The sequence below is a fragment of the Artemia franciscana genome, chromosome 19, assembly GCF_032884065.1.
Source record: "Artemia franciscana chromosome 19, ASM3288406v1, whole genome shotgun sequence".
Classification (NCBI taxonomy): domain Eukaryota; kingdom Metazoa; phylum Arthropoda; class Branchiopoda; order Anostraca; family Artemiidae; genus Artemia; species Artemia franciscana.
The window spans coordinates 23,933,885-23,956,248 of NC_088881.1; the positions used below are offsets into that span (position 1 = coordinate 23,933,885).

The 22,364-nt window shown below is 36.0% G+C and overlaps 1 protein-coding gene across 1 annotated transcript in view; it reads right to left on the reverse strand.

The window, feature by feature from the left end:
* Positions 1 to 271: 271 nt before the first annotated feature.
* The window catches only part of LOC136039455 (uncharacterized), a 45,185-nt gene continuing 23,092 nt past the window's right edge, over positions 272 to 22,364 (reverse strand). Inside the window, exon 3 of the mRNA XM_065723218.1 lies at positions 272 to 2,079. Within this exon, the coding sequence (XP_065579290.1) occupies positions 1,766 to 2,079 (314 nt within the window). The 3' untranslated portion in view covers positions 272 to 1,765. The remainder of the gene's footprint in view (positions 2,080 to 22,364) is intronic.

Consider the following 22,364-nt stretch of genomic DNA (forward strand, 5'->3'; position numbering starts at 1 on the left):
TTAGGCTACAATGACTTCAGCGACAAGGGGTTTGGAACTTTTGCTAGTTGGTGTACCCATTATTTGTTTCCGGTGAACTTGGATGTATATCCCGGGAGAGGGACTTGTAAGTAAGAATCGGTTGCTAGAGGAAGCTCACGAGGGGGCTACAAATTTGTGCAAACTGGTACACATCTATGGAATCAGGGACCCATAAATTTCCTGTAATGACTCGCCATCAAATAATAAGCGATCCTGGATGACGAGTCATTACAGGAAATTTATGGGTCCCTGATGGTATTTTGATCCTGAAAAGTTACAGATAGCTTTATAATACCAACTAGATTACATAAGATAATGTTCCAAGTTTCCATCCGTCACGATGTCTACGATTGAAAAGGATAAAGTTCAACCGACTGCAAAGTGACATTTAGGGGCCTAGTAAGTAATAATCGGCTGTTAGTGTGGACCTCGGGCCGGATTGATGAATATGACATTATATTTTGGAAAGATCCGTACGACTCTTGCCTGGGGCCAAAAAGGATGGTTTTTGCTTGTCCTCGAGCCAGAGCCTATGATGTGCAAAGGATAAAGTTCAACTGGCTGCAAAGTCAATTTAGTCCCTTCTACCAATATTTTTTTTTTTTTCAACCCTGAGGAATAGCCTTTGATCATCTGATTACTGATTGTGTTATTCTTTGTCTCTCACGGAAGAGGGACTTGTAAGCAAGAATGGGTTGCTAGAGGAGGTTCATGAGGGGCTACAAATGTGTGCGAATTGGTGCACATCTATGGTATTTGATCCTGAAAAGTTACGGATAGCTTTATAATACCAACTAGATTATATAAGATAATGTTCCAAGTTTCCATCCGTCACGATGTCTACGATTGAAAAGGATAAAGTTCAACTGGCTGCAAACTCAATTTAGTCCCTTTTTCCGATATTCTTTTGCTGTTGTTTTTTCAACGCTGAAGAATTTGATCATGTGATTACTGATTGTGTTCTTCTTTGAATATGCCGTTTTGAAAGCTTTGATAGTTTTGACAACTTCAGCATTTAACCGATAGCGAAGAAACAAAACCAAAGTGTTGCTCTCGCAACACTTTAATCGGCAAAGCCGGACAAAGGTTGCCGCAACACTTCACGTTGCCCAGGCAACGTAGGTCTAGTTGTTTATAATAAACAATTGCAACCACAATTTGTGATTGTCTTCTTTTCAAGTTATGGGAGCAATTAATCTTGTATTTTTGACAACAGGAAAATGTGTACTGCACTATATTAAAGAAAGTTTTTCATATATTTCTTGGAAGAACGTAGATATATCCTATCGTTGTAGGCACGACATTCACCAGGTTTGTAATAGACCAAAATCACTTGAAATCCGTTGATATTTTCCAAGAAAAATTTTACTACTTTTGCAGTTATTCAATTTTTTTTTAAATTGCCATATTTGAAGATTTAAGAAAATCTTAATTTGTTCTATTTGGCCAAAAAACGAAGGAAATACCATTGGGTTTCAATAAAATGCTTACTAGAGCAAATACGGATTATATGCAGTGTTACCGAGAATTACTTTAAAACTTCACAAGCTGTCTATAAAGCTTTTCATACCATTATAGATATTCAATATTTGGGTTTTGAAGTTCCATATTTGGGCATTTAAAAAAAAAGAAAAAAAGAAAAAAGAAAAACATATTCTAGGTGTTACTTCGCCCAGCAAAGCTCAGACGTACAATTTTGATTCTGTAGAAAACTAGTTGAAATAAAGCAAGGAATTCGTGTAAGTTACTGTGAGGGTTCATCACCTGGCTGAAAATTTTCACCGTGAACAATTTTTTGATAATATAACAACTTCTTTTGCAATGAAACAACGGTTCGAGTTAAGCTACCATTAAGCTGCTCCAAAAACGCCACTTTCACCAGTGTTTCACATTCTTTTTCCCTCCTCTTTTCTCGAGATCTTTTCGCTGCTTCATTATTCCGCTTCCTGTGTTCTAAATAAACAGTTTCTTGGCTTTTTGGCTCGCTGTCACTTTCTTGATTGGTTGTGCTACCAACATGGCTCTCCCAGGAATCTTCATTTCGTCGTAATTCACTCCCTAAAAAAAATAAAAACAACAAGTAATTAAACAGGAAGGAGCGGAGAGCATGGAAAGCAGTTAAAAAAAAATACACAGATTATAATTTCACATTTTTTTTTCTTGTGGTAGGCAACAATCAACTTTCAAGCCGAAATAATTAAGTAACAAAGAAAACCACACTATTTAAAAGACGGAGTGTTGAAAAAGGGATTTACATAGGAACTTGAAAACATTTATTCATGCCTTCATTGTCTTTTTGGAAAATCAACCATAAGTTTTTTGATGTTGGATCATTGGGAGTGTAATGTAAGGAGGAGCACTAAGCTCGAAAACACTCTTAGATTATAACTACGGGTTGGGACCATTTTCTGAAACGTAACGCATGTAGCACGAGGTAACCTAAAGCTGAAGCTGACACCAAAGACAGATTTGTTTTTGGCATCTACTCACAGTTATATTTTATTTTTCAAGATTAATCAAGATTCTTAATTGCTGGCTTGTTTTCCTGCTACAAGTGTAACTTTTGGATTTTGTATTAGCTTCAGTTATAAGAACCTTCAATTTTCTCTTTACTGCAATTGATATTACAACAAAAAGCTCCAAAATCCAAAGACATTGGGTACGGTATATATTCCATAAAAAAGATTTATTTTAAACCAATTTGGCATTTGAAAAATTGTGACACGTTAGAAATCTCAGGCTAATAGGATTTCTGCATATACTCAATATTTAGTTTTTCCTGTTACAACCCTGTTTTTTTAATTTTATGTTTTAAAAAAATTAGGTTTTCATACTGGATCATATTCTTGGTGCCCAACATTCCTAATTTGGATGCTTTATATAATCAATAAATAGACTGATTGGTCACCCACAGGTGTTATGTTTCAAGCTTTACCATGATTCAATAAGATAAATACAAAAGAATTGTACATTTGACCCTGTAAATTTCATTTACAAGTGTGACTATCTTACGGCCGTGGCATTCGACTCAATGATATATATCATTCCACAGTGAATATTAAATGCAAAACAAGTTTTTTTTCAACTGAAAAGAAGGAGCAGTATGAAAACTAAAAACGAACGGAAATTTGTCCGTATATTAGGAGGTATCCCTTTTCTCAACCCTTGATCTTGACTCTGTAGTCCTAAAGTTTCTTAAAAGCCCCTTTTCAAATTCAGTGATCCTAGTGTTTGAACATTTTTTTTTGTAAAGAACTGTGACAAAAAGTAAAACTTTAGCCTAAGGAGCGAAAGTTGATGAGGGGACAGTCCCCCTACTATACAAAATAACTTCTTTTTGTTTTAACTTTTCATTTTGCACCTTACCTTTAGTTGAAAGAAAGTTAATTTTTTATTCAATTATTTACTTTGTTTCACCTCATTCAATGAAATCCCTTGCTCCTGCCACAAAAAATTTCCTATCGAGCATTTCTCTTATACAATTTCCTCCCCAAAGAAAATTTTACCTGTGGACAATCCGGCCCCCCAAAAAAGAATTCCATATATTTACCGATAACAAATACTATATGTAAATAATGGGCAAATTGCATAGCTTACAGCCCACAAAGGGTTTGTGGGGGAGGAGTGGCGTATAATCCCCAGAGTCATAGGTATTGGACCTTTTAACTATGGTGTATCAAATGGCTGAAATAGCCATTTATTGAAAATATCACTTTAACTTTTTCCTTCCGTTCGAATGAACCCTCTCACGATATTCTAGCACTACTGGTCGAACATGATCGCTCCATGGAAAAAACAAACAAAAATGCATCCGTGATCTTTCTACTGGCAAAAAATATAAATCCCATATTTCTGTAGATAGGAGTTTGAAACCACTATAGTGGAGTTCTCTGATATGCTGGATTTTCTGGTGTGATATTCATAAAGATCATTTACCTTTTGAGGGTGTTTCCCACTTGTTATAAAAGCAGATAAATTTCTTCAAGGTCGTAGCTTTTGGTGGGTAACATGAAACTTAATTAATTTTATACATCCAGAATTAGCATAAAAAACAATTCTTTTTTTATGCCAAATAGGAGCTTTAGCTTCTATTAGGCCGAGTCGCTCCGTCCTACAGTTCGTTGCCATGGACTAATTGATTATCCATGGTGAGATGAAACAAGAAACGATTTTCATAGTTAAATCTATACTGACCCTTTGTACATTTAAAGGTTAAAATAAGCAAATTTAGTTTCTTATCAGGATTCATTCAGCTTTTAATAACTGTTACTGTATTTCACAGCATGCTAGAATATCTCCTTAAATAAGAGCAAATCTTCCTAAATCCAGTTTAAAAGTCCAATGTCCAGTTTAAAAGAAAGCTTCAACAAAACCGTAGAATGAACCAAAAAATCATGGTTGCAGCAGTAGCTGCAACCTAGTAAAGGGCAAACCACAACCCGTAATAACTAAAAGTTAAGAAAAACGTTTAAAAAAAACTGCCTTGCGATAAAAAATTCCCATCTGACATGATTTCATGAATGGTAACTATTATCAACGGTTCATCTTACAAGTAAAAGCTTTTAAACTAATTGCAACTAGAAATTTATGGTGATTTCGAAGAATGTCTGAAACCTCTCAAAAATGGTGTCATTTCAAAATTAAAAACGCACCATTGGAATTAACATTGTCGAAAACCTTGAACCGGGGAATTACAGATCCCTATCTTGAACAACAAGGAAAATCGCTTTGCACCGGTAGTGGTGCCATCCGACATGGATTCAAGAATGGTAACTATTCCGTTCATCTTATAAGTAAAAGTTAGTAGAAGTTTTTAAACAAATTGCAAATAGACATTTATGGTGATTTAGTAACAAAGTCTTAAACCTCTCAAAAATGGTGTCATAGCGAAATAAAAAGCTCACCATTGGAATCATCATAGTCGAAAACCTTGTACAGGGGATTAGTTTCCCACCTTGAACAACAAGGAAAATCGCTTTGCATTGGTAGTGCTCTCATTTTTTTTTTTTTTTTTTTTTTTTAGGGATAGCGGGTTACCAGAAAATCATAGAGATGTTCGATGGCTCACCTAAAAGCTATTTCTCGTATCTATATGCTCTTTATGAATTCCATCATCTACAAGTGCCATATGGCACTAAAAACGACACAGTGTGCTTTCAGTAAAGCACTAGTTTTCTGTAATTAATTATCATCAGACGGTGTATTTGCACTAGTTTTATCAATCTATGTTATATGGATTGTAAATCAGTAACTTTGCTCGTTTTAAGTTTCAACACGCTTTACTTCCCTCAGAAAAACTATGTTTTTTAAACTAATCAAACAGTTCGTGGTAACGAACTGTAGTAAGGAGCGACCCGGCTCAATAGTAACCAAAACTCTAAAAAATTGAATTTTGATATCAATAGCTACATCAAAAGAATCGCATTTTAATGCTGATTTTAAATATATAAGTTTCATCAAGTTTAGTCTTACCCATCAAAAGTTACGAGCCTGAGAAAATTTGCCTTATTTAAGAAAATAGGGAGAAACACCCCCTAAAAGTCGTAGGATCTTAACGAAAATGACACCATCAGATTCAGCGTATCAGAGAACCCTACTATAGAAGTTTCAAGCTCCTATCTACAAAAATGTGGAATTTTGTATTTTTTGCCAGAAGACAAATCACGGGTGCGTGTTTATTTGTTTTTTTTTTTTTTCTTTTCCCCAGGGGTCATCGTATCGACCAAGTGGTCCTAGAATGTCGCAAGAGGGCTCATTCTAACGGAAATGAAAAGTTCTAGTGCCCTTTTTAAGTGACCAAAAAAATTGGAGGGCATCTAGGCCCCCTCCCGCGCTCGTTTTTTTTCGAAAGTCAACGGATCAAAATTTTGAGATAGCCATTTTGTTCAGCATAGTCGAAAACCATAATAACTATGTCTTTGGGGATGTCTTACTCCCCCACAATCCCTGGGGGAGGGGCTGCAAGTTACAAACTTTGACCAGTGTTTACATATAGTAATGGTTATTGGGAAGTGTACAGACGTTTTCAGGGGGATTTTATTTTGTTTGGGGTTGAGGCTGAGGAGAGGGGGCTATGTTGGAGGATCTTTCCTTGGAGTAATCTGTCATGGGGGAAGAAAAACTCAATGAAAAGGGCGCAGGGTTCTCTAGCATTACTATAAGAAAACAATGAAAAATAAACATGAAAATGTTTTTTCAAATGAAAGGAAGAAGTAGCATTGAAACTTAAAACGAACAGAGATAATTACGCATATGAGGGGTTCTAAAAATACTTTAGCATAAAGAGCGAGGTATTTAGGAGGAGATAAATACCTTTCTCTTTATGCTAAAGTATTTTTAGTAATTGTGTTGCGGAGCAACACTACTGCTTTCGTAGTTTTTTTTTTCACCGTGATCAGCGACCTGTAGCTCCGAAGTGGTAAGAGTTAAAAATTTGAGATTTTTCAGAGGGAAGGGAAACGTGAAACAAAGTAAAAAAGTTCCAGAGAAGTTCCTAAAATTTCTAATAGCTTTCCATAAAAACAAATAAAACCGTTTTTTTTTTAGAAACTCTGCGTTCGATGTTTGGCGTCAAGTTAAGACGACCCTAGCTTCGGAAATAAACTTGTTAGAAATACAGTTATGCTGAACTCATGTAGAACTTTCATTTGTCTCTTCGAAAACCGGAGCACAAAATTCCGTAGCCTTACAGATTTCCCGGAAATAATTCCGGAAAAGTGCATCTCGTTCCGATTTTTTTTTTGTTTTCTCAAATTTTCGATTTTGATGTTTCTTATATTTTTATCGAGTAGTGCTATGAAAAGTATGCAAGAAGAAGTGAAGTGTTCTATATACCAAGTTGCTTCGTTCTCTATGAAATAATTTCCGAAGTTTCGACGTTCTAGAGGTAACTTCTGTTCTGGACCAGCTAGAATTTTTTTTCCAACGCGGTTCGACATGTCTCGATCTCCTAACAACTGGAGCTTACAATAGTTTCTCCGAAATAAAATTCCTTCTTTGGGTTTTTCTATTTGGAAGTTTTGTCATGCCCTCGGGGCAATTTAATTTGTATCGTATTATTCTGTTGTACAGGACAAATTCTAAAAGTTAATTTGATTTCTAGTTTCAATTATTTAAAGAAATTCTGGTTTATCTTGAAATTGTAATTATCCATCGTATAAATATTCAGAATTGTCAACTGTGATATTGTGTTATTCTCGTTTATTTCTGGACCAGCTAAACATTTTACCAAACTCAGTTTAGTAGGAGCTCGAAATAAAACCATATCAAAGATGCTTCAAGATAACAATCGAAGCCGCATTAGAAAAATGTCCTCTGAAGGACATAATGGAGACTGTTGCTCCGCAACTGTGTCCCGTAGGGCACAGTTGCACGTGTTGCTCCGCAACTGTTCCCTAAGGAACAGGGCACAGTTGCTGCAACACTTCCCGTTGCACAGGCAACTAAGGTCTAGTTTCAACTATTTATTCTACGGCCTTTCTGATTCAGGGGCCATTCTTAAAGAATTGGGACAAAACTTACGATTTAGTGTAAAGAGCGAGGTATTAACGAGGGTACAAACCCCCTCGTATACATAATAAAAATATAAGGTTATGAAAGTTTGTTACGTAAGTTAATTCTTAAGTTACGTGTATTTTTTACTAATAAAAACGTTCATTAAAAATTAAAAGTTCTAGTTGCCTTTTTAAGTAACCGAAAAATTGGAGGGCAACTAGGCCTCCTTCTCCACCCCTTATTTCTCAAAATCGTCTGATCAAAACTAAGAGAAAGTCATTTAGCCAAAAAAAGAATTAATATACAAGTTTCATTTTAATAATTTATGTGCGGAGAGCCAAAACCAAACATGCATTAATTCAAAAACGTTCAGAAATTAAATAAAAAAAAAAAATAATTTTTTTAAGCTGAAAGTAAGGAGCGACATTAAAACTTAAAACGAACAGAAATTACTCCGTATATGAAATGGGTTGTCCCCTCCGCAATCCCTCGCTCTTTACGTGACTCTTTGCCACAATTCTACTTTTTAAAACAATTAAAAGCTTTGGCGTAAAGAGCGAGGGATTGCGGAGGGGACAACCCATTTCATATACGGAGTAATTTCTGTTCGTTCTAAGTTTTAATGTCGCTCCTTACTTTCAGCTTAAAAAAATTATTTTTTTTTTTATTTAATCTGTATAAGGATCCACGACTAGGGAGTCTCCTAGGACGCGCAACATTGTCTTTAAAGCATTCTAATCTTAATTCAAAATTACTCTAAGCTGATACTTAGATTGTTCAAATTCAGCACGAAATGATTCAAAATTGGTAGTTTAAACTATTAACTTAAACCAACATGTTCCATTAATCCAACAAGATACGAAAACCTTAATTAGAGCATAGCATTGATTGTGAACACAGCTTTTTATCCCACGATATATTCCAATTGATTTTCTGCCAATGGATAACGCAGTGGATAGCCACTTCTCTTCCCAATATGCAGCAAGGATTGCAAGGATATTGATTCCCTACTATAGCAGTCAAGGGAAGCACAGATAGTTATTGAATAAATAGAGATAGACAATTTTTCCTTGAAATAATTTTCTGAAAAGCAAACTGTACCGTAATATACTGTTGAAGCTTAAAGAGCTTAGTCCATTTTTGAGACATAGGCTCGCAAATTTTTTGACTAGAAATACATACTTTGTCGAAGTATTTTACCCTCGTCAGTAATTTAGAACACTATTATAGACTACCTTACTAGCTTCGCATAGTAGTTTAAAACAAAATAAATGGTTTTAACCCACAAGGTCTACGAACTTGTGCTCTGGAGGGAAGTCCTTTAGTTTAATCGTACTACAGTAACTACTGCAACATTTTCTAAGTACAAGAATACAAATTTAGTCAAATATGAATAGAAGTAAATTTCAAAGGGGAACATCTCAGCAAATTTAGCCCCAATCGAAGTTTTATGAATAGTAAATTATAGATTTTAGTTATTGTTTCTAAGAAAAGTAAAGAAAATTGATAGGAAGTTCCAGCTAGTTGTATGTTTTAGTCATAGTTATATCCTGTAAGCATTAACTATGTAGTGTAAGAATTAATTTTCAAGCCACGGGTCACGAAGATGAAACAAATACGTTGTGTCCTGTGGTGGCGCAGTGGATTTGACCTTAGCTTGGTAATACGGGACCCAGAGATCGAATCACGCTGCAGGAATGCACTGCAGGGCCGACGCAAGGACCTTAGTATTCAAGAAGCGTCGTTAATTCTTAAATAAATAAACAAATACGTTGTGCAATGAAAATACGTTCTGAGATCATACTGGCTATGGATGACGTATGACAACAAGAAAGGAAATAATAAATGAAAAGAAAAAAAAACAAATAAGTGAAAAACGAGGATTTTTTCAGCCAATATTAAAATTTGAAGTTGAAAATCAAGCAAATATTTCGACAAGGACCTCCGCCAAGTCGTCCTCAGTGTTCAAAAAATAAAAAATAAAATATAAGAGGAAAAAAAAACAAAAAAAACCAACAAAATCTAATCTTCTTAAGTGAACTCTACGAGAGGAGGAAAGACACATTTTCTCTTTTCATTTATTATTTCCTTTCTTGTTGCGCAATGAAAAACATATACTGACAGATATTCAGCTTCAGCAATGCTGGGATATCAATATTCAAGAAAAGAAAACAAGGAGTTTGCCCCAGGCTCTTACAAAAGTGTATTTTAGGAAGGGGGATTTGAAAACAACAAAAAAGTAGGTTTTATTTACTGCGTCTTGAAACTTTTCTTCGTTTTTTCTTTTTGTTGTTTTGTTTGCTTCGTCGTTGTTTTACAAATTCGACAAGTTATGAATAAATTTATTCATTCACGTATAAGGTAGGTATAGATTATCGGAGATAGTAAAAATGTATAAGCAGAACAAGTATGTAAATCTTGTACTGAATAAGTCGCATGCGCTTTTGATGCAAATGCAACTCAAAGACAACTCTGAAAACTTTCAAAATTTTCAGATACAAGGGTTTATTTTACTCAAATAGTCTGAAGGTGATATTTCTAATTTAGAAATAGTTAGCTTCCCACCTGAAAGAGCCAAGGAAGCCCGATAAGATATAGTGATTCTTCCTAGCATTGCAACTAAAATTGACCAATAGGGTATCATTTAACAAAATGGCATTGCCGATCATTAGTTCATCATACTCTTTTTAAGATATATTTGTTCATTTGTATAAATACAAGAAAAGAATAAAAACAAAAGTAATATGAAAACAGGAGAATGGAGTAACAAGAATAATGTAAGTAGAGATAAGAAAACTAGAAACAACATTTAAAAAAAGGAAAACCATTGGTTCCCCCTCCTGCACAACAAAAGCAAACTAAGTGTATTTTAGGTACTCCAATCAAATCCAGCTAACAAGAATCTAGCCTAATAGTGGTTAGATTTTAATTAATTTTAGTTTTATTGATGACCAATTCTGATTTTCCCCTTCTCTTCTTCACTTGATTAGTCGCAATCCCTTTTTTCTTCAGGTTAAACTCTTTTGTCATTTTCTGGTTTTTATCGGTATTGAACATGCCTCATTTGATGCGTATTTTTTATTAGAAAATTAGCGTTCTTTTTTTATCGTTGCTTGTCCTTTTTTGGTGACCAGCGTTAACCCCCTGATAAATACACACCCCTTGCAGAAAAAAATATGGAAAATACCCCCCAGAAGAGAGCGCTCCACGGATCCCCCCAGAAAATTCCGCTCCCCCCCGGAAAGAACTAGAACTCTAAGTTTCTGATCCAATGAGCATACTTCAAAGTTTCCACGACCTTGAGATGGATACGTAGATGAGGAAGGGACAATCTCCCTCCTTTATGGAATAAATTCTGCTCAATTTTTTTGAACAGAAATATTCCCACAAATGTTAAGGGAGTAAATATCAATTTACATTTTGATGCGTTTTTTAAAGTTTTCTTTTAACCCGTCTCTCCCTAAAAATCTTTGCTAGAAAACACCCTTTTGCTGTCCTTTTCGTTGGGAAACTTTCCCACCGAGAGGAGGATTACCGACATGATACTAAAAGCAATCAGATATAAATGTCTTTTTTAAATGAAAGTGCACTAGGAAAATTTGTTTTTAGCCCAGATCATCTGCAGGAGATTTTTTGGGTAGAATTTTCAGCTAGAATGGAAATGTCTTGGGGGAATTTTCCTGGAAAGGGGGGAGGACATTTTAACATGAAAACAACTTTCCACGGTGGATTTTTCTCGTGAACGATGGATTTTTTCATAGGAGTGAAGCGTGATTTCTCGGTGTTAACAAAAGAGAAGAGAGATAAAATTAAAAAGTTTCTTCAACTGAAAGTAAGAAGCAACATCAAAAAATAAGCGGATAGAATTTATTACGTATACCTTGCTCTTCATACTAAAGTTTTGACTTTTTGTCAAAATTCCTTAGGAACGACTCCTAACGCACAATGACCGTTTAAAAAAATAACAAGCTGGTTTTATTAGTTTGCAATCACTTGTTAAGAAAGAGCAGTAGTGACAGCATAACGACTCCCATGACACACGAATCCATCTATTCCCATGATAAACATATCCCTCCATTTTCATGACACACATGTACCACCATTCCGACAACAGTCATATCCCAACATTCCCACGAAACACATATCCCTCCATTCCCATGACATGTATATCCCAAAATTCTGATGGCAGCCATATCTCACCATTCCCATGACAGCAATATCCAACCATTTTAACAACAGGTATATGTTACGTAGTAGGTATGTTTTACTTTTGGTTGTTGCGTAGTATGGATTTTTACTTTTGATTGTTACGTAATCGATTCTTAGAGTGTGTAAAAACCTTCAGGGCCAGCCAAATCGTGACTTCTTTGGTTGTTACGTAATAAAGTTTGCATGTTGCATACTAGGGTGTTTTCTCAAAAGCCTAAGAGGTCAAGGAAAAACCTCCAAGGCCCCATTCAAGTAAGGACATAGTCCCGATTGTTCATCGCATAATAGTTTCATGTTTTACACACACACAAAGCCATTTCGCGAACGCAAACAAGGGATTTTTCAACCATTTTATATGACCAGAACCGTTAGAGAGACTAAATAACTGTTGATTTTCCCAGGAATTGAAGTCTTGTTAGCAAAAAATAGGTACACCGTTATTTTCAGGAAACAGAAGCGTCACTTGGTCCGCTATTCTTCTAATGTGAACAGAGTAATTTTCCTTCGGGGGGAGCGGCTATAAAAACGGGTTTTGAAAGAACTGTCTTATCAGTCTTATATTGTATTTTGAAGGTACAACAAGGATTTCAAAAATGGATGCCTGAGGAAATTTGAAAAAAATTGGATTTTTGCTTACATGCTGGTGAGTCTCTCTATATATATACCCCCTCCCCCACCAAAAGAATAAGATGGGCATACCCAAATTTAAGCTGATAAAACTCCCTATATTAAATAAAGAAGTAAAACCCTAAACTCCGCCGCCATAAAAAAGGTTTATTGGAGTTATAATAACATTATTTTTATCTCTAAATTCACGTCAAATATTAAATCACTTTAAAACATATTCCATCATCGGGCTAAAATTGTATGAGCAGACAGATATGTTTAAAACTTTTAATTACGCTACCACTTGGGTAAGGGTTAAATTAAAGAGAACATGGGTTTAGTATACGGGGGGGGCTCATCGCATTCTCTACTAAATTAAACTCAATCAACAGATAACCCGACCAGGCAGATCACAAAAAGTTACCGTAGCATAGGTATTAAACATACATACCGTCAAATAATTGGACGAAGTGACTTGCTTTTATACCAGCTGCTCTCGTCTGGAATATATCTGCCTAAACAAATTGAATTCTGGCGCACAACGATTACATAAATGTATCTGATTTAGGCATCAAATAAGGGCGCGTATAATATCGTTTCCTTTTAATATTTCCTTATAGCAAACAAGCGTCTTTTTTGACAATAATATTGAACTATTTGAGAGAGCCCCGCCTCCGTTCATAGGTTCAGATGTAGTCATAGGCCACAGACTAAAAGTTTACTGATTCGGTGTTTTTTCCTTTTAGTGTAGTATATTATATACATATTTCTCATAAGAAATTGCCTCTTATAACAGATGTAAGCCAAATCCTCCAAAACTTCTACTTTAGCTATTTTTGCTATCTAGAATAGGAGTTAGGTTAGAAAAATAAGCCTTTTAGATACGGGTATAAAGACTTGCCCTATGAAGCTGTTTTAAGGTATGTACCAGGTTTTTTTTATCGCTCTTTAAGGTAGTAATCGTGAATTGAGGCACTTTTCCCTCACTAACATTCTTAGGCAGTGGAATAACGCCAAAAATTTTAAAGAAATATACGTGAAGAGTGTTTTTTCATTTACTATATTATAAAAAGAATAAAAACGTCAAAGAAAATATTTATTATCTGTGATATTAACTAATTCAATTTTTTCTCTTAAATATCCCATTTTGGGCTTACCCTCTTACTAAAGTTAAGAAAGTCCCTTCAAACCCTATAGAACTTTAAATTCCTCTTAGAACAAAGGGGTTGCGCATTATTTGCTAATATTTGCCCCCCCCCTAGTCCCATGTCATTACAACATTTTTTGGGGTCACTAGGTTGTTAGGGGTCAATGGGGTTATTTTTGAAGGTAAAGAGAAAATGAAACATATTTTAGCCATGTAAAGTCATGATAAATGTCTTTTTTTTTATAAAAAGTAAATTCCATAAATAATTAAATAAGATGTATTTTTCACTGCATGAAAAACACTCCTCCCCAAAAGAAGGCCAGGATGGGGGTCGATCTACCTACTCAAGGCAAAAACTTGGAACCATCTACACCCCTCAAGCCCCATCACAGTAAAGTAGCTGAGCAATCTGGGGGCTGCGCTCTCCATACAAAGCCATTATGCTACCCCTTTGGCTCCCAAGCCTCATGGTAGAGAAGCTACCGGACCTTCTACGCTCCCCATGCAATATGAAAATGCCCCCCCCCTTCGGCTCCCAAGCAAGAGGAGAATATGCTCCCTACGTTGGATGGCCTTTGCGGGGCTTCTAATTATTCCGAACCTCATTGCAGTGAAGCTAATGGCCCTTCTATGCCCAACATACAAGTTGCCAACACTACCGTAATTAAAATTTTTGATATTATTTCATAAAGCTTATTTATTGGGGTGGTAAAAAACTTTATTGGGGTCATTTTTCTAGCTAATGTATATTTTTGTTAAGACTAGCAGAGGGAGAACTAACTGGAAAGTTTTGGGAGGTCACTACTAAAGTAGCACATTCTTTTCCGGTTAACAAAAGGAAAATAGCTAGGATTTTGCTGCTTCTAAAAGTGATGCATTCTAATGTTGAAAACTTTGCGTTTTACTGTTGAAGGGGAGCCTTGCTCAGGGAGGAGAATTTGAGGGCATTGCTCAATATTATTTTCCATCACAATGAAAATGCCCCATTCTTTTCGGGCTAATTAAGAGTCCTGACCGATGTTGCTCTTGACGGTCCTAAGAGAAATACCTAGAATAGCATATTCTTTTCTTGTTAATAAAGGGGCAGTTAAGAGCCCTGACCCGTCAGTTTGGAACGATTTGAGGAGCCACTGGCCATTAGATTAATTCTTCTTTTCAGCATAATGACCTCCTCTTTTCACATCTTACAATCATATTTGCTTCAAGGGAGGAGTAAGAATGTTTCTTCTTTTTAAGGATCCCAAAAATGGTCTCCCGGCATGGATTAACGATCTGCTGACGGATAACTTTGGAGCAGCACCAGAGGATAAAATATCCCGTCCATAAGTTTTAATACTCTATATAACGTTATAATACCTGAAATCTAAAGAGCGCGCACTCTAAACTCATTTATAGGATATATCTGGTTTTAAATTTATTGCTCGTAGTGTGGGGTCTGTGGGTGCGAAGGGTCGCTTTGGAATATATGTATGATATTCTTTTTGATAATTAAACCTGTAGTTGGTAGTGTGGTCTCAACACATCTGTAGGGTCACTTTGGGAGTCCCTGTATGGAATAATTTCAGGTCATTAAACCAGTTGTTGGTTGTGAGGTCCTTCAAGCTCTGAACAATCATTCTTGAGCATAAGCAAGCGTCTTCGCTAAAAAATTTTCAGAGTAATATTTTCTCTTTAAGCCTATTATAATTTCGTTCTCAGGATGAAACCAAGGTATTTCAATGAGCTAATAAGCCCTTATTATTTTCAAGGTTCACATACCGGCACTGCCACATACGCTAGGGGTGTGTATCGAGAACGTATTGTCACCACCAGCCCAATTTCGTGTTAATTCATGTGTGGCTCTAGTGGAAAGTGAACACGAGGGAGATTATAGTGTGGGACTGAGCCATCCTTCAGCTTTGATCTGTACTCTCTAGTGAGGAATTTAGGCCTTGAAGCGGAACTTTTAAGATGATCTTTTAAATCAAGTTCTATCTAGTGAGATAAACAGGGTACCGGAAGCCACAGTGCCCACCCCTCTCAGTGACAGTGATATTGGGGAACCAGGACAACGTGGTGCCGACTCAGATCTTAATTTTAACTGTATTTTATTTAGCTGATACCGCTTTGTACAATATTTATGTTTTTAAAGCTTAGTTTAGAGACCCATTTAATGCCCTTGCAATTGGTATTATCCATAAGGATCCCATAAGCATAGCAAACTCCTATTTCAGCAATATTTGGGCACTTCTTGAATGACAGATTCGGGAGGCGTCAGGTAGGGAAAGTCTTAAAGCATCCATCGCCCAAAAATAATTTTTTATTAAAAAGACGGGTGAAGTGGACTCTTATTGCATGAAAGCGGGGTTTGAGGGTGTTTTTCAGATTGGGTTGGAACAATTTTTAATAGTATGGAAAATCATAATAAAAAATGGGAGTTTCATTTATAGAAATTTAGAATTAAATGTCACAAAATTTAAAAAGGTTGTAAAGGTAAAAAACACTTTCGTTTGGAGGAAAAGATTAAACGGTAGGATTAATAATTTTTTTCTTGAAGTCTGAATTATTTTTGTGTAAGTAAGGAATCTGTTAAATCTAGGCTTAGTAAAAGTGGTTTTTACTGCCAAGTGAAGTGATGGGGTCAGAACCACCTGATAGAAACATGATCACTAATTCCAACCTGCTCATCTATGGCTTTCTTCAAAATGGGCAACCGGTGTACATTACTGCTCCATCATCAGTGACTGGAACCCAAATTCAGCTATCTCCAATTAATTATCCCACATTGAATCACTTGCCTGACTTATCCCCTATGAGAATGAATAACAGATTCCCAGAATCTTGGGCAAATGACCCAGACTTCCCATCACTACCACAGATGGAAGACTGTAATGAAAATTTAAGTGCTATCAATCCTTTTGTAGCTGAAGGAATCATAGCAAACAGTATGAGCCAGTGTAGTTCACCCAGGCAAAACCACTCCCCTAATACCTCTAAGGTGCAAAATTATGAGAAAAGAAGCCAAAGTGTTAACAATGCTCACCAGCTACTACAAAAAGAATATATTCCTGATTATGAGATTTTTCCTATTGCAGTGAAAGTGTCCCTAAATGAAAATGGAAAGCAATTCCCAGAAGACTCAAAAGTTTTTAAATTCCTAACTAATGTGGTTGGTCACAAAATGTTTGCATTTGAAATATTAAGCAAAATTCCAAAAATGGTCATACATGTAGATTCTAACAATACAGCAGAGAAACTATTATCATTAAACTCAATTTGTGACCAGAATGTATCAATTGAACTACAGGAAAAAATCTCTCGAGGTGTCATCAAAGGCATACCAAAATACTTATCTGAAGAGGAAATTATCGAAAGTGTTTACAGTGACTGTAAAATCTGCAAAAAGAATGAAACGTTTCAATAGAGAATCCAAAATCTTAGAGGATAGTTTGTCAGTACTAATTACATTTTGTGGCAACACTCTACCCCCAAAAGTTACATGCTTTGGAAGAGAAAGAGAAGTTAAGGAATATAACAGAAAAGTTTTACAGTGTTTCAAATGTCAAAAATATGGTCACACTGCTAAGAATTGTAAAGCAGAACATTCTACATGCCTGCGGTGCTCTAGCAAACATGCATCCAAGGATTGCCCATTGAAACTTGAGGATGCCCAGAGCAGGGCTTCTAAATATAGGTGTATTAATTGTAAGGGAAATCATTCATCAGCTTCTTTAACCTGCCCTGAAAGACAGAAAAATCAGCAAATACTAAATGTTGCTGAAAAATACCAAGTAGGGTATAAAAGAGCCTCTGCTGTACACAAGACTTATGCACAAGCTTTACACAATGAAGCCTATAAGAAAAACACCTCAACCCACTTCAACTTTTGATGCAATTATTAAAGAGACAAAAAGAGAAATTACGACTAAAATGGCCATTTCATTGGTATTTTCTGAAGACTTTGTAAAATTTGACAATTTTAGTCTATCTAAAAAAATCCAAAAGGTTTGCTCCTTTTTGATAAACCTAAATATTGGTGAAGTAGATGCTGTCCAAGTCAATTCAGAATGTACAAGAAAATGACCAGTTCCCTTAAATTATTATCCTGGAATGCAAAATCCATAGTTAAAACAAATAAAGATATGCTAGTCAACTATTGCCTTATGAATGGTGTAAACATCTTCTGTATACAAGAAACACATCTTAAACCCCACATTAACCCAGCTTTTAAAGGATTCCACATTTTAAGGAAGGATAGAATCAATGCAGATAAAGGGGGAATCTTAGTTGGAATAAAGAAAAATATCCATTTTGTTCCAATCAGAACCCAATACCTAGACAAATTTGATAAAATTGAAGTTCAGGGCTGTAGAGTATTTTTAAGTAAAAATATGACTGTTAATATATTCAATGTGTATAACCCTCAAGGTGATTCTCCTCAAATTAGTGATGTTTTGTCTACAATAGTCACAAATATCCCCCCAAGAGACATGTTTATCATTGTTGGTGATTTTAATTCACATTCTAATATATGGTGTAATTGTGGAACTACAGATAGAAGTGGTAATCATATAGAAGAACTTTTGATGAATAGTGATAATATTTGTCTCCTAACCCCAAAGAATTTACCAACTCGACTAAATAGTAACACAGGCTCATATACCACAATTGATTTGATGTTTTCTTCCCCTGCACTTTTGAATAGATCAAACATATCCTGTTGTGAAGACAGCTCATTACATAGTGACCATAACCCTATCCTGCTAGAGTTAGATAAAAATTATCATGTGCCAAATCCTGATAGAAATACTGATGGCAATAGATTATCAATGTCTCAATTAAGATGTATGGATTGGAATGTATTTAGAAATGTACTTAATAGATCTAATGTGAATGTCCAACTAGAGCAAACTACTAACACCGATGAAAAAATTGCAATATTCCAAAATTTATTAATAAAAGCTGGAAAGGGGGCTACTCACATCAGAAGAGATGGGAAACATCATAAAGTCACAATTTGGTGGAACAAAGAATGCTCTATTGCCAAGTATAATTTAGATACAGCTAAAAGGCTTTACAAGCGATATAGAACCTATGAGCTGTATGTAGAAATGCAAAGAAATAATGCAAGACTCAAAAAGACAATAGTTAGAGCAAAAAAAGATTCATGGATTAAATTCCTAGATGGTCTGGACTTTCGTACACCAGTGACTAAAACATACACTACCATTAAGAAACTGTTATCCAGAGACAGTCAAGAAACCATAAACCCACCCTTAGTTTATAAAACAGGTTTTTAATATCAGATATTGACAAAGCAAATGCTGCTGCAGAGCATCTTGCAAGCATTGTTAGTGTTGAGGACCCCTTTGTTGAAGAAGCCATTGCTCAAAAATCCAAGGTGAAGCGCATGTCCCAGATGGACAACAACACACAGTATAACAGCCCCTTTTCTCTCCATGAATTGACTACTGTAATCAAGTCACTCCTGAAAACTTCGCCTGGAGATGATGGCATTTACCCTCATTTTATTCAAAACCTACCAATAGACTGGGTGCAAATTCTACTAGGCATCATAAATGAAACATGGGATCATGGCTTGTTCCCCAAATCATGGAAAGACGGTACAGTAAAACTCATACCAAAACAAGGTAAAGATAAAAGTAAGATTGAAAACTATAGAACTATCACCTTACTACCTGTTGCTGGGAAAATATATGAACGACTTGTCAAGCAAAGATTGATCACAATGATTGAAATAAATAAAGGGCTACAAGATATACAGTATGGATTCAGAAAAGGCAGAAACACAGATGATATCATGTTTATGTTCTTGAATGATGCCCTATATGCCCTTGAAAACAAAAAAGTCCTTGTTGCTGTGTTTCTGGATGTAAAGGCAGCATTTGAGACCATGGTCCATCGTCAAATCTTGGACGGAGTCCTTGAAGCAAAGATAAGAGGCAGATTATTGGCCTTTTCCTTGTCTTTCCTTGAGGATAGAGATATGAAGGTCATTTTCGGAAAAGCTGCATCATCAAATCTGATACACAGAAAAAGAGGGGTACCTCAAGGGCCAGTTTTAGGTCCTGTCTATTACAACATTAGTGAGTTTAACATCCCCATTGAAACTGGAAACGTCAGTGGGGTTATTTTTGCAGATGATAATTGTCTTTGGGCTGTTGGTAGATCAGTTAATAAAGTAGAATCAATTCTTCAAAATTCACTCAATCAGATAAGCCGTTGGGCTAAGGAAGCAGATATTTCATTCTCAGTAGAGAAAACCAAATTAATGATATTTACTAGGAAAAGAAAAGTCAATAATCCTAAACTCTCATTAAATAGTACTCTACTAGATTTTGTTGATGAAATCAAGTGGCTAGGGTGTTACTTTGACAGGAGACTTACATTCAGAACTCATATAAATCAAACTAGAGCTGCTTGTATTAGGAGGTTAAATATAATGAAGATGATGTCTGCCACAAGTTGGGGTCCCAAACGATGCGGACTTAGAGTACTTAGAGTACTTCAAGTATTCAATCCTCGTGACTGGGAATAAGACCCGTAAGAAAAATGGCGTTAATAAGACATATTTGGATGATTTGGCAGTTAATAGGGACGGGGAGGCTGCAGAGTTTCCTAAAGTCGATTTTAATTGTTCAAAGGGGTAATATCCTGTAACACAAAAGGGGAAAGATATTTTTTGAGAGGGCCAACGAACATTTAAAGATTGGGGTTTCAATGTTACAGTATGATATTGAGCATAAAGAGTGTAAACTTAAATATAAAAAGAAGGGGTGATATATTTAGTAAGGGCTCTCTCCATTAAATGGGTGGAAACACTGGACATGGCTTCTTATGAGCCTACCAAAGACCCTGATTTAACTTGACATTTTCTTCTTATTCCCCAAATTATTCAGGTTTTAAGTGAGGGTAAAAAGGGCCGTAATTGGACATGCTACTATTATCCAATGTGAATGTCTAGATTTTGTACTGAACTAAAATTGAAACATCACTGAGGCACTCTAAACATCATGGATACCTGTCCACAGAGACAGTTTTGGGTGACAGTGCTATTTTGCAGTTAAAGAATTTTCAGATCACACTCTTGCAGAGAGAAGAGCGGTACTAGACATCCAGTCAAACTCATAGATGTGTGCGATCTGTCAAAGTCGAATCGTGATAAGGAACTGAAGCCATTGCGGTCTCTTATGCTCATGGGCAAATAGACTTGAGTAAAACCATGCAATCGGTAAAGATATTTGAGACATTGGGGGGGGGAATGGTATAGGTGCAGCGATAGCTGCACTTATCAAAACAACCAAAAAGTCAATTTCACGGCTGCGCGATGTAAATTATCCATCACCTCTATCACCATGACTCTATCACCAGAGGACGAGTTGGGAATTAAAAATAAAGATATGTGTTGGTGTATAAGAAAATATTCGTTGAGGATATTGGGGAAATGTCAATCCTCGACCATGACCATTTAAGCAATCCTATTATATCAGGAGAAAGTAGCTTTCAGTGGGTGGCACATAGATCTTGTAATTTAAACGTTAAGAAGTAATAATGTCTACAGGATTACATGCACAATTTCAACTATGATTTAAAATCCATATTACCAGAATTGGCACGTTTGCAGAAAGGTGAAGTCGTAGATGGTGCAGGGATAGATTGTTTTCCATATAGCATCTTACCACAGTCATCTGAAAAGTTGCTGCTCTTAGAATTCGAATGAAATACATATGACAATAATAATATTTAATTGAATAAAATCTTTTTTTAGATTCCTATACTTTCTTCCCCAAATCCCTAAGTCAATTGATTCAAGTACAAAAAAGTGACGATTTTTAATAGTTTACCCCTCTCAAAACAGCACTTTCCAGATAATTCAAATATGTAGTTTACTAACGTGGAAGGGCTTATACCCGTATTAGTACTACAACTCTGTCTCTAGGCTACGTGATGGAAAATTGCCAACCATCGAAGCGTTTTATGGTTCATTTCACGATTGTCAATGCACCACTGCCGACTATAAATTTGCTAAAAAAGTTTAAGCCAAAGGAGGATGTGAAATGGCGAGGATTATTGTAAAATGTACCTGGAAAGTGATGTATTAACGTTGTAGGATATTTTCTGTAAAAACAGGTGAAAATAAGAAGAATTTGGGTTGGATTTGGGTTCCGATTTTTCAACTCCTCATCTGGTTATAGGTTTAATTCTTAAAATAAGTAAAGAAGAAATAGGTCTAATCACCGACGTCGATCGGCCCTTATGTGTTGAAAGGTCCATGAGGGGAGGGTATGTTTTTCAAGGGGATCGTATTTTGGAATCTGAATCGACCGGACAACACGCCGGTGAAAAGCCGAATACGGTTTTCCTGGATATGAATTCCTTTTACCGAGTCGTGACGTTTCAGTGGTATTTAACTATCAATTTTGAAAAACAGTTAACGTGGTTCATTCCTCCTCAAAAATGTAAATGTCAGGGAAATACGGAACACAAGGATTGTCCAGCCATTTGTACTTCCCACACGGCAAAGAGTAGTGAGACATTGCTGATGGATAAAGGGAATTCATATCCAGGAAATTCAAATTCGATTTTTCACCAGTGCGTTGTCCAGTAGGATCGGTTTCCAAGATACGATCCCCGTGAAAAACATAACCTCCCTCAGGGGCCTTCTTACGAATAAGTGCTGATCAACGTCGTTGATGAGACATAATTCTTCTTTACTGATTTTGACCCTCCCTTGGCCCGAAATTTCTTAGAAATTTCCTAGGGGGCAGTAGGGCATTGATGATGACGAATTGAATCATAAGACACTTCTGTGGGTGGCAATTTTTCTTCATGTAAACTCGATTGGGAGTTTTAGTACTCATACGGGTATATGCCCTTACACGTTAAT